Raw genomic sequence first — 17,338 nt, forward strand, 5'->3', positions numbered from 1 at the left:
GATCACAGTGTTTGTTTCCTCTATACATTATTATACAGTATTGAACCAGTAAACTTGTTCCAGCCTTCCTTCCATATGCTACCAGTGACCTGGAGGTGTGATGATGCTCCAGTCCAGCTGGTGGTTCGTGGTGAACCTCTAACCCCAGAAGCCAATCAAACAGCCAGTAGGCTGGAAGGAGAGGACGGGGAGTGGTGTGAGGGGGTGACGGTGATGGAGGAAGTCAGGGGTCAGTAAAGGGGTCGTCCGTCCTGACACAATGCCATCTTATTGCACAGTAGGATATGACCTTAACCTCCCCACTGTCCATTCACACTCTGTTTTCCTCACCCTGCCTCCAACCCCAACACCCCATTTGTCATCCATCCATCCTCCACCTCCCCCACCCAACACACACAACAGTCTGTTTTGGATTGACAGCTCCCAGGGAAGAGGGGGAAGGATCTGCGGCGATACGAAGGAGGTGGCGGATACAGACAGTCAGAGGAGGGGAGGAGGGCTCACCCTGCAGGCCGGAGGTCTGCCTGCCAGACACAGTATGAACGGATCTGCATGTGTGTGTGTGCGAATGCCAGTGTGTGTTGGAGGGGGTGAGGCAAAGAGAGATGAAGGAGAGAAGGTTTGGATGGGTAAATGGCAAAGAAGGGAGAAAAATAAGAGAAGCAGGAAGTGAATAAAAAGAGAAAAAGACAAGATATATACGCACAAACTGTCCCATTCCTTGCACAAATGTATAATTGACAAAATATATATAAAAAAGATAGATGACATCACATTTGCAGGTTTGCAAAATTGCAAAATTGCAGTAGAAGAAAAACGATATATTCGTTATGAAAATGACTGAGCGAGACACAGCTTTGGATGAAGGGATGGGAAGGAGGAAGGCGAGAAGGAAGGATAGATGGAGGTGTGGAGGACTAAAGCTTCCTCCTGCAGAGTGGAGACTGGGACAGGAGGAAGCAGGAGGAGCGTCTGCCATCTCCAACTGTTCCATCCCAACAACATCGCACACAATCTCTCGCTCTTTCCTAATACATGCAGATTCACTCAAGCTAGACTTACACAAAGCAGGAACGGCCCAAAGTGAAATATGAAACATTTAATCTGATGATTTAATAGGTTTCTTCTACTAAAGATACAGCATCACAGTACACTAACTCTGTCGCATATAAATCATCTCTCATAAATTCACATTCACGCATAAATTCACACATTTACATTTTCAACACCAAGCTTACCCACTCGAAAAAATATGAATTTTATAACTTAAGAAATATGGTCCAGAAAGAAATCCCATTTATCACTGATATAAGACTGTATACGTTTTCTGTGTAGTTAATTGGAGCACTGTGACCTCTGCCTCTTCACTTCCTTACATAGCTTGATTTTAAAGGTCCAGTGTTTAATATTTAGGAGGATAATTGAATATGCTTAACTATGTTTTCATTATAATAATGTACAATAAGAATCATTGTATGTTTTTGTTACCTAAGAATAAGCCGTGTGGGTCGGCTTCCATTGAGTCTGTCCAACATGTTGATCTGCCATGTTTCTACAGTAGCAAACCAAACACCAAGGCCATTCGCTTTTTTTTGCGTATTCTTTCAGCCACCGTTATATCTGCTTCACCCTTGGAAAGGGAGGGTGAATCGAGGGAGTTGCAATTTGCAACTACAACACTTTTTGCCACTAAATTCTACACGCAACTGTATAACTTGTATAACTAACAGCAGCCAATGTGGCCATGAGTTGTAATTCATCACTGCACATTGAATTGCCTTAAATCCCAAGATTTTCTTGTTTTCATTTTTTGAAAAGCCTCCACCCATAGTCAATATTTCAATATTAGCAATTAATCCAATGGATGCATGTGACAAACCCACTGGTACAACACTAAGTAGTGTTTCAGCATCATTTACAGCAGGCTGTGTTTTCAGCAAAAAATCTCTAATAAACGACTGCATGCTACATTCCCAGGACCAAATGGCACACAGACAAAGTTAGCGGCTAGCAGGTGAACATAGTGGAGCATTTAGCAGCTAAAGAGCCAAATGTTTCTGTCAGCACTAGATGGAGACCAGATATAAAAAGAGAATAATTATTGGACTTACATTGGCCAGGTGGACACAAACACAACTTTGTGTCCAGAAAAACAGTTATTGCATTTTGCAAGACATCATTATATTTATCTGTGACATCTGTGACACAACATATAGATTTACTTTATTAATCCCCAATGGGTAAATTCTTTTTTCACTCTAATTGTTACACACATAGGCCAGAAAAACAATAATACACAAACATGGCTCAAGGGCATGCAAATGTGGAGAGATGGTGGAGTGATGAGCTGCCATGTAGTGGTGCCCAGAGAACATTTAGGGGTTTGGTGCATTGCGCAAAGGCACTTCGGCAGTGTCTAGGACATGAACTGGCACCTCTCCAGCTACCAGTCCACTCCATACCGTGATCCAGCACGGTTTGGAACTGGCCACCCTCTGGACTAAACCCAGGTCTGACTACTGCCGCCCCATAAAGTCAGTGAATTTGCTCATTAATGTCGGCAACAATTTGCTGAAATTAGTCATTACAGTGTATTGGCACAAGTAAGGGCTCATTTGGATTTATTCATTTGTAAGAGAAAGAGTGTGTTATGTCTTCTTTCAAGGGATAAATGGTCTCATTTTAAAGTGTCAACCAAATAGATTTTTTTTCTTTAATTGCATAACATTAGCAATGTTATGTGCTGGTTTTGAGATATCCTCATCTGATACTGTAGCCAACCTAACACAATGGAGGTAAATTTAATTTTGCTTGTACTGGTGAAAACACATTACAAAAGCCAAGTCCCGCATGTGCTGTATAATTCACAGACGTCCCTGTAAACAGTTTTAGGGACTACTCCTTCTGTAGAATGTAGTTTTAAACAAAGGTGTTCACAGTGAGGTCTATGGATTATTCAGACTGGGAGATTATTTCTGAAAGTGCACATTTAAAAAACAAAACCAAAGCTTTCTGCTTGGCTAGATGCCATAAAATATGTAGTTTTGTAAAGTGGGTGATGATGGGTGATTGATGGTTTTATTCTTCTCTTTAATGCCACTCCTGAAAATGAAAAAAGAAAATGCTAAAATATCTTGCATGTGATTTCCAGTGTCAAGTGAACGATCCATCCTGTACAAACACATTTCAAACCATTTTTATATTAACACCATCTCAAAGATTATTCTAAAGTGTATGTAGGGATTTGGTTTACAATGAAGCAAGGCTTCAGTATGTCATTGAAATATACATCATATGAAGAGGCCAGTTTTGAGGATGAAACCTGTGAGTCACCTCTGAACCATTTCCACCATACCCACCAAAATGACACCACATCTCTTACATTCAGGACGATTTACTTTACTTTGACCATCTGCTTGTGATTGGAGATGAAGATGTTTATCCGGCCAGTGGAGAGACAGAAATCACATCTCTTCAAGAGCAATGGGTCGAGACAAAATACAGCTCCTCCTCCTCCACCTCCTCCTCCGCCAGTCTGCCACCCTGGCTGTGAAAGCCCTCAGCAACGCAGCAGGTACTGCATTTGTTGCATTTTCTGTAAACACTGCCACAGTTAGAGAGTCTGTGGTACAAATACTGTGTTCTGAGGTTGAAAAACTGGCTACTGGGCAACAAGTAGTGGGTTCTGGTGGTTTCAGTGCTGGGATACTAGTGCAAGAAAGTTTGAATATCTCCCTGCAGCTCCTTATCATCAAAGTATTTGTGTCTTCTTTCAAGGTTTTCAGAGCCTTATCTTCAGTCCCCGTTTAATATATTAAAGCCTTGAAAAACATTTCGATCAGCTCCTTACTGTGTGCCATGGGATCCCACATGAACACAACATTTCTGCCAAAATTAGATCAGTTTTGGCTATATATTTGTGTTTTTGTCTGTGCTTTTCTCACTGGTTTAAGGTGGGGAGAGCTCGGTTGAAAAAGATATCCCATACTTTCAGTTTTATTGATGATATTGTTTTTACAGATGCCTGATTTTTTATGATACTACACTTAGATATCAGAATGTTGTGCTTGTTTGTAAAAAGGGGTTGCAGAGTGGTTGCTAGTGTAAGCTTAGTTTGTCTTTAAATATCTTTATAAACACTATTACTACTTGAACTATCTGCTAAGATGTTAAATTGCATTTCGTTGTACTGGTACTTAGTGTGTGCAATGACAATAGTTTAATCTAATCTATTGTTAGGTGCTTAGGTATTAGGAACACTGGTGAGTAAATGCACTTTGGTGGTTAACAAAAAGGCAAAATTCCCTTGGCAGATTTCTGTTTCAGTGTGTGCAGCTGTATAAAGGCGAGGCAGGATGGGGCTGAAAGTGTGCGTGCTTAGCTGACTGTCACTGAATGATTAAGGGTAAGAAATATAGTGCAGTGCTGGTACCAGTGCATAGTGGGAGAGTGGAACTTAGGAGGGTGATGGTTAAGGCGCTTAATATGGTCCAGCTCAGTCGGGATCCAGAAGCCTTCCTGGGAGCAGCACTCCTTTACCTGCGTGTTTCTGTGCTTTATTGTATGTTACATAAAGAGTCTTAATAAGCTTCTTTATCAAATGTTTTGGTAAGCTGCTGTGAACGACCGGCCTGCTTACATCCATCCCATTTGCATAAAATAAAAAAGCTGCCATGTGTAAACCCACTGCTGTATTTTTTATGTGAGCAGAGATGTGGAGCTGTCCTTTAATCTTACTAAGTCGGGCTGACTCCAAACACAGCAGCCCTGTTTTCTACAGATGATTGCTGTCTTCCTGAGCCAGGCTTTGCTTATAACAACAGATGACACTGACATGTCAGAGAGCAGAAGTTTGACTGTGTGCTCTGCTGTTCTGAGCCAACTTTCACTGCTTTGCCAAACTGTGTAGATTTTATCTGCACAGTGTATTTTAATAGATATTAATAGAAGAGTTGTTATGCAATGTATGAACATAATGTTGCATTCACCAACGGCGTCACTGGAGAAGAGACACAGTTTACCATTTGGTGGTGGTTTTTACCCCTGATAATGCCCGACAGTGCAATAAGTGAGAGTACTATTATTAGCGCAGGTCACCCTGATGGAGCTGAGCCCCTCAGCCTGCCTGTGCCCTGCTCTGTGCAGTGAACTTCAAAGACCACAAGAATAAGGTTAAAAAATTCAGCGGCTGCTTTAAAATCAGTTTGGAATCCCGACTGAGAATGAGGCCAGTGTGAATGTGACAGTGTAGCGGGGTAGTAACATCCTCGGCTCTACGTGCAACTGTTTCCAAAGCTGCAGCCTGGCTTGAATAGCGGCCACCAGCCGCCTCCAAGCCGTGGGCCTCATCCTCGGCATTTACTGTCTCCCTTTTACCCTTTTCTGTGGCAAAAACTGCAAGACCTTTCTGTTGACATTTGTTATCCCTGGTGCTATCATGTGCTATCTAATTGGATGAAGAGGTAGACTGTGGGGCAGCCTCTGGCAGGAAGAGGAGGTGAGATACTTTACTGAAGTGAAGCTGTGATCTCCTGCCTCTGCTTGTCTCTACCTGTTAAGGTGTTTTGGCAGCGGCAGGTCTGTGCCTTTGTATGATACATGACAGTAGATTTGAGTTCAAAAGATGTGGGCATTGCCAAACAGGGGAAGTCTAAATGCAAGATGCTAGTGAGTTGCATTATGGGAAATGTAGGATCAGTGTTTTTGGAGCATGACCCACAGTAGAGACTAAAAGTCTCTCTCTCTGCTGTTTGGATTTTGATCATCCTCATTTCCCCCCAACTTTATGAAAGTCCAATATTATATTTTTGGACTACACCTTTAACTTCAAGTGACAGATCATATTAAAGGGTTTGGACAAAGAAGAGTTTAGTATGGAATGTCTATAAAATTGGGGGGGGGACTCACAAGAGACAGTTTTTAAAAAAGAGTGGTGAAGATTTTAATACTACACTTCCCATAATGCAACTCAATGGCATGTTGTACTCCCTGATGGCCTAATTAGGGCCATTTTCTGAGACTTGACAAAGTTGCTCCAGAGACATGGAAGACATTTTATAACCATTTTCACAGTCAAAGCAGTACTCCCCCCATGACTATTAAATCCACTTTGACATGTATAATTAGTGGAGTGCCCCTTTAACAATCATCTATCCTGCGTTTATACTTATTTCACAGCATGAGCACAACCCAGCCTTCTCTTTTTTTCCACTGAGCAGTTTAATAACAGGAGCAAGTGCGGGCTAAGTGTCTTGCTCAAGGGCACCTTGGCACTGGTTTTCCATGGAGGGTAGAGAAACATTTGGCCACATACACCACCCTGATGGTTTCAGGATTCAGACTGGACACCTTCTGATGCCAAGCCAATTTCTCTAACCCTTAAGGCCCTTTCACAGCAAACTGGGACTCCCTTTGGACATGAAAGCAGCGACTGTTGCTCATTTTGTACCTTTGATTACACCTTGTTTTGACGTCAGGTACCAGAACTGTGCTGAGGACAGCAGGAGGGCAGCAGGGGGCCATTGTCAACCGGCACAACAGTAAGTGGATTCTGCGTGCAAACAAAACAGTTAGAAATGGCCTTTATTAGCCTGATCCGACCTTCACATCTAACATCTCAACTGACAGAGTAGGGCTATGAACCCTGAAAATAAAGACGGAAAAATCTAATGCCAATGTCTACAACATTAATAACTCCTTGTCCCAGCAGACACAAATAGAAAGAACAGGCTGATCGCAGAGAATGGGTCGGGAACATCAGAATGCTCTTACCTAAGACAAATTATCGTAGCTATTCCACAGGAACATTAGCCTGCTATGATGGATATTTTCAGCATGAGTAAGAGGAAGCCAAGTTGATCAGAAAAGCTCTCTCTGCAGTCCCCCTCTGAGGTCACCACACAGGCGTAATTACACAGCTTCTCACGGCGCTCCTCTGTGGCCGGTGTGCAAATACTGCCATCTATTGTTAGACGATGAGAATCTGCCTGCTGCTGGAGCTCAACCGCTCACCTCTGGCAGGCCCACACAGTTCAGCATTAAGTGTGCACTCCACTAATGGCAGCGACATTTGGTGTTCAGTTTTCAGTGCTCTACAAGCAGTGTGTACTCATTAACTGCTGCAGCACTAAAAAACCAAAACACTTACACCTGCTACTCTAAGTTAATATGACAGATAAGCTCATAATCATTTTTCCTGGAAAACGTCCGGATATTGAATTTCTGACTGATGGCTGGTCAGATACTATGTAGCTGTGGTCCATTAGGTATAAAACCTTTAAGAATGGTTCTAAACTTTGACTCGTGAGTTTGAGAGAATTCTTAATTTGTATTAAGAATTCTTTGAAAATAGCTTTAGACACACCTTGACTGGGACAAGCCATCATGCATAGTATCCAATAAAAAAAAAGGGTCTGTCCGAGGTTTCTGCCTCTTAAAAGGCAGTTTTCCCTTGCCCTCAAGTGCTTGCTCATGGTGGTACTGTTGGGTCTCTGTAAATAATGTTATAAGGAGTTCGGTCTAGACCTGCTCTATTTGAAAAGTGTCCTGAGATAACTTCTGTCATGAATTGGCGCTATACAAATAAAACTGAATTGAATTGGATCCAATACCAAAATACTCCAATATATTGAGGCATTCCAGTGGAAATTATTCATATGAATCTAAAAGATGTTAGGACAGGATATTAACTATGTCCTACTACAACACCTATATCATGTTATACTGTTCACCACAGACATTTCAAATTGTTTCTCTTTTTTCGGAAACTGTTTTTCTCAACTTTCTCAGTACTGAGACAATGGAACTAAGCCATTGTTAATCTCATTAATTACACCTGTGCTTTTTTCTGCTGTGACAAGTCAAATTTTTTGTTGTGAAAACGCTCTACTGTTAACACTGGGTGGGAACACACTATGTACTAAAAACCTGCTTAGAATCAGCATGTAAAGAAAATGGGAAAAGGAACAATTAAATAAGAATATGAAGAACTTGAGCATGACATGGTATTAATGAAGCTGTGATTCAGCTCGTCACCTTACCTCACTGATCAGGACGTTTTGTAGATGGTGGCAGAGATGGCGCAGGTCAAATCTGAGGTTTCTGCTAACTTAACACCCACAATGCAGTTTGTGTGGAAAAACTATTTATTTATACAATTAAACACATAAATTGAGTGAAAGAACATTTTATGATATAAGACGACAGATACATTTCTGGGCCTCATAAATATTGTTCTGTAAGCCTGTGTCCCTGTTCTGTGTTCAAGTGTCACAGTTGGAGGACGATGCGCTCAACCTTCATCATGTACGCTGGTTTCAGGAAGCTCTGCAGTTCGCTTTTCTTCAGCCACAGAAAAGAAGCGTTTGGAGCTGCAGGGTGAGCTCTGTCTGACAGAATGGCTTTGAAGAAGAACACCTTTGTTCCCACCAAGCTCTCCGTCCTAACAGCTTTGGGCAGTTTGTACTTGTAGACTCCGCAGGGGGCGTTGCTGAGGAAAGTCGCCTTGAAATCAGCTGCTGTGGGAAGAGAACAGGTTGTGAGTTAATGGAGACAAAAGGTGAGCAAAAGTGCGGCTGTTCCTAAAATTTAATGCAGTCGTACAACTGTATAATTAAGCGTGGTATTACCCTCTAATGCTCTGTTTCTCATCCAATCTCATGTCATCTTAATCACATGCTCCCAGTTGGCTCGTAATGCAGAGTAAGGCAGCAACATGGCTATGTTAGAGATTCAATTCCCACGGACTCCAGCTTTATTAAAAATGGATCGCCTCGTGCCACTGCAAGACTCTTTAAATAAAACCCTCCACCAAATGACACACGTTAATGTCAAGTGGAAAGTCTTAATGGGGAGTGATTGATGGAGTTGGTACATTAATAGTTCATGAGCAGTGTTGTGAAACAGTTTAACATAGTCACTGGCGTTTTATTTAAAGAGCTTAAAGGCTTGATTTCCGTCGGATGCGGAGAGAAAAAGGAAGGAGAAAAAAAAGACAGTTTTACAGCCAATGTTAAATATCGGGTGTGAGAGATCATTACAGGGTCACTGGAACATTTGTTCCATGTTTTGCCAGCTGTGACCTCAAACTTCCTTCTTGTCATTAGCTTACTGTTGCTGATCCATGAGCTGAAAGCTTAATCAATCTACAGCTGACTGATCTGTGGAGGTGTAAGTGGATATGACAACTGCTACTGGAACATGCTTGGTAAAAAGCTGCATATAAACATGAATCCTTGCTTGGAGGTTTAAGGATGGTTTGACCCTCTTGTTGTAGTTAGCATGGAGGATTGTACTGAAAAGTACCACACAGCTATTTTCGATAAGATCACATTAAACTTAAATGATCCTGAGGATAAAACTGGGTCATTGCAGCAAAGGAGATTAGGATGTAGATCCAGTAATAAAGCAGCAAATGGAGCGTGTTGACAATAGCACAACCTATAAGAGTACCTTATATCCTGCCCTAAGCTATGGTTTTCAGGTTAATTGAAATACATTATAACCAATTTCCACATGCTCTCCTCACTCTTCAATATCCTGTTTGTTTCTCTTGCAGTTTACTTACACTTAATATTCTCCCAAAGAGATGCTAGAAATGACATAAGATAAGGCAGTAAAGACCACAAGTAACTTTTGTAGTAAAGATAAAAATGAACCATTATCTATCATAACACATCAGATCTCTATCAGTGCAACTAAATCTGACTTTAAGTAACATTAGTGCATTGATAATGGAGACAAGTAGCTTTTTTCTTGCAGCATGATAACCAATTTCATTATAATGAAACAGAAATGTATCTAAATACAGGAAAATGCATTCACAGTTTCAGTTTTGTCCTCCCTACTGCTGAAACCAACCCTACACCCAGAGATGTCATATTTTGCAATATTTATCAGTTGACATGGCCAGACTTTGGAGGGACTTGTTATATATATATATATATATATATATATTATCTTTATATTGTCTCTACTTCATCTTTATGTATATTTTTCTTCTTCTTTATTGTTATGCACCAATATACCCAGGCAAATTCCTTGTATGTGAAAACCTACTTGGCAATATAACTGATTCTGATTAAGACCTCGCCAATAATTAAACAACATACTTCATATTAGCTCGAAGTCATTAGTATTGATTACTGTCTTTCATGATGACAGGCATGGTCAGTTTGCTGAAAGATTCACACAAAATTGAGCTCTTATTAAAGCCCCTGTGTAGGATTTGAAAACTTCTACTTCAGTGACTCCTAATGGTTGACTAAAGGAAGCATCAGAATTAAAATGATTATAAATATGATATCGTAATCACATGCTGTAAACAATCTGCACATACGCATTTCTGATATCAGCCAGTGTTGTCTACTTGTCTGACATTTTATATAATTTAATGACAAAATTAATAGTTTTCATGGTTAGTTTAAAGGTCCAGTGTGTTACATTTAGGTGGCTCTGTGGAATATACTATATAATATAATAAGTAAAGAAAGAAAACATCTTTAGCAATGTGTTGACACATCAGCTTTTAAAATCAAATGCTGCAAATAAATAAAACACAGGCAAATTAAAGGTCCAATGTGTAATATTTACGAGGCTTTATTGGTAGAAATCATTTTCATCAGTGTGTAATCACCTGAAAATAAGAATCGTTGTGTTTTTGTTACCATAGAATGAGTCATTTATATCTACAGACGCCACCGCACACCTGGAGTCCTCCATGTTGAAGAACGGACAAACCAAACACTGGCTCTAGATAGGGTCAGTAGTTTCTCCTGCATGCTTAAAACGGGATGGTGAGGCGAGGTGGTTACAATCTGCAACTTTACCACTAGATGCCACTAAATCCTACACACTGGTTCTTTAACAGTAGGCCTCCATGCATTTAGGAGCTACATTATAACCCAAAATAACTGAAGAAATGGTTTGAGTGGAGCTTGAATTCTAATTTTGAGGCTATAAAAACAGTGAAAGATTGAATGTCAGCACAAAATATCAGCAGCTCCATTTAAACATGACTTGCATCAGCCAAACTCATGTTTATGTTACCTGGCAAGGAAGCGAGGGCTCTCTCGGCCGTCTGCCGCAGCGTCTCTCCCTCCTGCCACTGAGCCTGAGGCAGCAGCCACAGCTTCTCACCGGCGACCTGCTGCTCAGCCAGAAGAGTCAGCGAGTTGGCCAGGCAGCGCTCCAGTGAGGTCAGGTCCTTATCTACATCATCTAAACAAGAGACGGAACCGTCAGCCGCTCCACAACAGCTACGTCTCTCTGTGACTGTCGTGCAAAATCTACATAAACTTTAGAAATGTCACAGGGAATAAAATCAAATTGGGAGTGCTGGAGCGAACAGATTTTCTGAATGTCAGAAAAACATCAGAATCCCGCACTGGAAGTAATTTAAGTCTCTTTGCTTACTGATAATTTTCTTTTAAACCAACATCTACAAGACGCCTTCAGATGATCTCATTTTCTTTTCTAGTCTGTTTTACTTGACTAGAGATTGCAGCAAGACAAAAGCCTGAATGCTAGAATGTATTTCATTAGGCACATTTACAATATTTATGTATATTTTCATGCAGTCCATATGCTGATTTATTTGTTCACTCACTGGTCAAACATTTTGTCCAGTTCCCATACTGACCTATGACCCTCGGCGCTGGCTGGAAGTCTTTCAGCTTCTGCTCCCACATGTCTTCCAGGTCCTGAGCCAACAAGATATCCTGGTCCTTGTGGTTGTCCTCTTCGTCTGAGTCATAGTCGCCCGCCTGCTTGCGACTCAGTCTCTCAGCGTCCTGCAGCAGACGCAGCTCGTGCTCTGACAGCAAGCTTTTCTCCAGCTCCACCTGAAATGAAGTGAGAGCAGGTTTTCGTCTCAAACTCCAGGACTCTTTGCAGACCGCCATTTATTGAACTGAAATTATTGCCATTAGTGACATTTGATGATTGTGATGGAACAATGTGACTTCATATCCTTCTGTAGCTTCACATTATGCTACAGCTGATGTCACAACACCAGAAATATCAGCTACAGCTGCATAAGATGTGCACAAAGACAAAAATGACAATCCTAAATGACACATACATGGTACTTGTGCAACAGTACAACTATGAACTGCATGCTAATATGAAGTTTTCAAATAAAAGTAATTTGTTTTAGATCTCAATTTGGAACAGACTGTTACTGATTTATTTATTACAATATTTTATTTCAGGATATGATTCTAATAAAAATGATAAATGATGTCAAATAATAACGAATATTACTGCCTAACCAAACAAACAAACTACATGTACTCTATTAATCTAGTAATCTTAGGTGGATTAAACACAATATACTAAATTGAAGATCCTCTCCAAGTAATTAGAAGAGTTTTAAATTACATAATTTGACTAGTTATGACTAATAAACAACACGCAATGCCAAGAACTCCTGAAATCAGGTGTTACACTTAATCCTGTGAGCCATCAAATCGGATTATATTTTCCCACTGCCTATGTTTCTGTCATGGGCGCATACTGTATTTTCATGACAACAGGCCGATAAGAAACCAGGTGCTTCCCATGTTCCTGCACTGTTACAGGTCTGTCTGTAGAGCACTTCATCTGACAACCCCTCAACCCTCAGAGTCACGTGGTACGGGGCACAGATTGTTTTCGGGGTAACACCGGCCATAAGGGGGCAGGGGATGTGGGCTAGTTTACCTTAAATTGGACGACGTAAAGCCAACCTGTTTCGCCTTTCTCTCCATCCTCGCTTCCACCAGTTTCATGCTGAATAAACGCACCTGCTGAATCATGTCTCTGAAGAGCTGCTCCATCGGGGTGTAATCCGCTGTGATGACCGGCAGCCGCTGCAGACACACCGCTGCCGTTAAAGACCACGGAGAACGCGCTCTTTCTGGCACACTTTTGGTCTCCAAAGTCGCCCGACGAACAGAAGAGCAGGAGAACGGACGGAAGCCCGTGTTCCCGACCGCTGTCCTGCTAAAACAGGAGATAAACTGTACGAGAGACCGACTCGCCATCCGTCTACAAGGCGCAGCCATCTTCTTCTGAGACATTCAATGTATGCGCAAAGAAAATCGTGACGCTGGCTACTAGTCGTGAAAACCGCCTGGAATTGTGATTTTCACCCCTTAATCCCTCGGTGATAACAGAGTGCAGTTAAAAAACATTATTCGTGGCCTTATGTAAAGCGTTGAAGTTTTCAAAGTATGGCGGAGTTGTTGTTGCTCGAGGGCTTCCAGCGAGTGTTCACCAGGATCATTTCTTATTTACGAGGTTTTACGAAGTCGTGAAGGCAGCATGTTTCTTCAAAGTCTACCCACAATGCTGTGCAGAAAAACGAACGGTCTATTCAGCTACAAATGGGGGAGGATGATATTAATGTACTTATATATAAAATATATAGATCACTGTGCGTACTAGATAAATATATTCCTGTATTTATTTAAGTAACACTCAATACAATTCGTTCAATTATACAGGTTAAGATTGCATTTGTAATTTCTAATATAATGTTGTTGTGACCTAGCCACCCCTAAAATATATACTATATACTGTTGGTGTGGTCCTGGTTTTCAATGTCACGCTTGTTGTGTGTCAAACTGCTAACTGTTTGACATCGAGGTTGTTTTTAAACATATCAAACATGTATAAATTAAATTGTTTATTAGGTAGTTCTGTGACTAACGTACGCCGACAGCTTGCCACCTCTCTAAACCCAAACGGGAGCTCTCTGTAAGTGTGTTATTGGTATGGTTTACTACGGTAGCATCCTTGTTAGCTAACGGCTAGTTCTGATGGAGTCGGTCTTATAAATATATAAAGCAGAATATGTCTTATAGCTACTATATGAGGCCTATTGACTGTGTGTCTGTGTGTGTGTCTGTCTGTGTGTGTGTCTGTCTGTGTGTGTGTCTGTCTGTGTGTGTGTGTGTGTCTCTGTCTGTCTGTGTGTGTCTGTGTCTGTCTGTCTGTCTGTGTGTGTGTGTGTGTGTGTGTGTCTGTGTGTGTGTGTGTGTCTGTGTGTGTGTGTCTGTCTGTGTGTGTGTGTGTGTCTGTGTGTGTGTGTCTGTGTGTGTCTGTGTCTGTCTGTGTGTCTGTGTGTGTGTGTGTCTGTGTGTGTGTGTGTGTGTGTGTGTGTGTGTTTCTGTGTGTGTGTGTGTATGTGTGTGTGTGTGTGTGTCTGTGTGTGTGTGTGTGTGTGTATATAGATGCAGTGGGTTGCAGCGAACATTATGTACCACCACAGACGCCGGGGAACCCTTCTTCAGGTCAGACAGCTCCACACACCTGGACTCTGGTTTCTGGATTACTGCTAGTATTTTCGCTTTAACTTGTGTGTGTGTGTTTGTTCACTGAATAGAAGCACAACTCGCTGCAGTATTAACCCTGGTTGTAATCCCTCAGCGTCTATCCTCCACTGCCTGGTGAAGACACTTCACAGAGATGGGGCGGGAAGGCGTTTGATGAGTTACCAATCATTCATGTTAAAGCCACATACAACAAGTAAGGAGCAGCTGCCATTAAAGCTACATATTGTTATAATAAGTACTCATCTGTTGTCCTCACTCTATGATAATATTGGTAATATTCTTATCTTGAAACCTCGCCTGTTTCCACGAGGGTTACATTTACATTAATAGATAATGTTTTAGGTTAGTTCAGTGGATCCTAAACGGGATCAGTGGGTGTCAACACAAAATATAAACTTTATTTTTATTTTATTTTACCACCGTCAAATTTTTGCAAAGTGTTTCCTAGTGGACGGAATAAATAAAGAAATAAGTTTTGTACTTTCACACCTCAGAAAAAGTATTTAGCGCTAACTAGACAATACATGACAAGGTACCAAATATGAAATACACAGTAAAATCTCTACATTTAATTTTTGTAATTAATAGTAATTAAATTTACCGTATTGAAACATAAAAAAAAATGTCTTGTGGACTGTTCTGGGTGTTGGGTTTAGTACAAAGTGATTTGGTGGACAGGATTTTTTCAGCTGTGCGACATATTAGGTGTTGTGATGTGAGTCAAACCAGTTGTGGGGGAATATATAACTCGTCATCAGCTTGACAGTGTGTGATAAACATATTTCTAACGCCCATCAGTTGTGAGCTGGTGACGCACTAACTGTCCTGTCCTGTTCTGTTCCAGCACACACATCCAGCTGACGGACAGTGAGGGACAGTCGATAGTCAGGACGTCCTGTGGGACCGAAGGCTTCAAGAATTGCAAGAAGTCAACGCCCATCGCCGCTCAGAGTACAGGCATGGCCGCTGCTGTGGTAAGTTCTCACATGTTACTGTGGCCCCTGCTGTGAGAGATCAGGTTCTCTCTAACGGCTGGGCCACCTTGTTACCTAAGCAGGACGGGCATTTGTTTAAAATAAATGAGTATTAGTAAAGGCCAAATCCTGCTTCTACACTCTGTGTACCAACGTGTAATATATGGATGTTAAGTGTTTGTTGTAAATAAGCTGCCCTCTCTAAGGACTGTGACAGAGTGCAGCAGTTGCTGTTAAGTGCTCATTTAGACTTTATATTAGGCTGATTTATGAAGACTGCTGGCTAACAGGGTTGAGGTCACACTGATTTGCAGTAAACACTCTGGAGAGATGAAGTGTTTTTATCATAGTGCTACTATAGTCTTTTATCATTATTCTGAGCTCTGGTCGGCTGTTGTAGAGCTGAAAATAGCAGCTTCATCTCTTGTTTTGTTCGTGATTGAACGGCCAGATGGAATCTCAAAAAATGTCATGCTTGTCAACCACTTTGTCAAATTATTCTGTTCTACAGACAATTAAGCATGGCTGCAATTATTAATAGTTTTCATTATCTATTGATCTGTTTTCTCAATTAACCAATCAATCACTTTGCCTAGAAAATGTCTCTGACACAAAATCACAAATCTGACTGAGAGTCCAAAGCAAATCCACACAAGCAAAGCGTGTTTGACACTCATCCACTTGTCATTTTTGTGTCACGATTTAACACAATCAACCTGTCACTGTATTCCCAGTCTACTCTAAACTGTCCTGTGTAAGAGTTCTCAAAATTTAATTAAATCTTCATGAATGTCTTGCCATTTGCCATTTGCTTGCCAACGTTATGTCTTAATAGTGTTCATACAGTGTAGTGAAGTTGGAAAAAACACTATATAATCTTTTAACCTCCATGGTTTTAGGACCATGATTTGACATCTCTGCACATTTTTGCTACAGGAACAAAGTTTCATTGGCCTTTACCCCTTGCATCATTCAGTTCTCCTAATTCTACCAAATGAAACTTGCACTTCAGACTGTGTGTGTGTGTGTGTGTGTGTGTGTCTTCCTCTAAACAGAAAGCAAAGGCAAAAGGAGTGGAATTTGTCCGGGTTTTAGTCAAAGGTCTTGGTCCCGGACGTCTGGTGAGTACAAGAAGAAAATGTGTTTCTGTTGTGCATTATTGCCCTGGTACTCCATCGCAGTGTATCTGTAGGCATCCCAAAAGTCTTACATTATTGTAAATCTTATTATTGAAACATTATAAATCAAATCTCGCAGCTTGTTGCTATACTGTGTTCATAACTTTGTATTTAATGTTTTACTCTCTGTCAGAAAATAGTAAAAAAAAAAAAAAGGGCTCAAGGTGACAAAGCTTGTTTTATCCATCAACAGTCCAAAACACAAAGATTCTCAATTAATACTGATATAAAACAGAAGAAAGCAGCAAATCATCACATCTGAGCTGGGACCAGCAAATGACTAACAATTATTCAGTTGTCAAAACTAAAACCAGCACACTCTTTTCATGAGCAAAAGTGGCCTCATATTTCAAAGTTACAGGCTAGCATATGGAAGTTTAGAAAGTACAGAGGGGCACAATAGCATCAAAAGAAACTACTACTGACCCTGTTCTTTCTCGGTGTAACAGTGGGAGTGCAACCCGTAAACCTGTAAACTGAAACCTAATACATTTCAGTGTTTTTATAATGAGGATCATTTAAGGCCGTTTAAGGAGGCACAGACATGTTGATCTGTTCTCAGCAGCGTTGTTAATGAATTAATGTATTTTTCTCCGCGGGGCAGCCAGCGATCAAAGGCTTGGCGATGGCAGGCCTGAATGTGGTATCGATCACTGACAACACCCCCGTGCCACACAATGGATGCCGCCCACGAAAGGCCAGAAGGATGTGACCTCCGCGAACCAGAATCCACTGCAACAGGAGGAAGCTGTTGTGTTGTTGTATGCTAATAAAGTGTTTTGTTGCGTAACTTTCCTGGCTCTGAGCTGACCTTTCATTATTCATTTATGGAAATAATTGCAGATGGTGTTATTAATGAGCAGAAAGCAGG

General features: G+C 41.1%; 2 protein-coding genes across 3 annotated transcripts; one reads left to right on the forward strand and one right to left on the reverse strand.

Moving 5' to 3' along the window:
- Positions 1–8,126: 8,126 nt before the first annotated feature.
- On the reverse strand, positions 8,127–13,242 carry mrpl46 (mitochondrial ribosomal protein L46). Of its 2 annotated transcripts, none has more exons than XM_051379027.1 (4): positions 12,783–13,242; positions 11,639–11,840; positions 11,047–11,217; positions 8,127–8,513 (listed from the first exon to the last, which is right to left on the reverse strand). In XM_051379027.1, exons 1-4 carry the CDS (start codon positions 13,056–13,058, stop codon positions 8,269–8,271), a joined length of 894 nt encoding a protein of 297 aa, XP_051234987.1. In that variant the 5' UTR covers positions 13,059–13,242; the 3' UTR covers positions 8,127–8,268. The 2 variants fall into 2 exon arrangements, with proteins under 2 accessions (XP_051234987.1, XP_051234986.1); XM_051379026.1 differs by having other exon boundaries at positions 8,127–8,516; positions 12,783–13,237.
- A 309-nt stretch (positions 13,243–13,551) lies between these two features.
- mrps11 (mitochondrial ribosomal protein S11) lies at positions 13,552–17,257 on the forward strand. Its single transcript, XM_051379028.1, has 6 exons — positions 13,552–13,737; positions 14,214–14,273; positions 14,410–14,508; positions 15,160–15,289; positions 16,345–16,410; positions 17,072–17,257. Exons 1-6 carry the CDS (start codon positions 13,649–13,651, stop codon positions 17,177–17,179), a joined length of 552 nt encoding a protein of 183 aa, XP_051234988.1. The 5' UTR covers positions 13,552–13,648; the 3' UTR covers positions 17,180–17,257.
- Positions 17,258–17,338: the final 81 nt, after the last annotated feature.

Source organism: Dicentrarchus labrax, unplaced genomic scaffold, assembly GCF_905237075.1.
Source record: "Dicentrarchus labrax unplaced genomic scaffold, dlabrax2021, whole genome shotgun sequence".
Classification (NCBI taxonomy): domain Eukaryota; kingdom Metazoa; phylum Chordata; class Actinopteri; family Moronidae; genus Dicentrarchus; species Dicentrarchus labrax.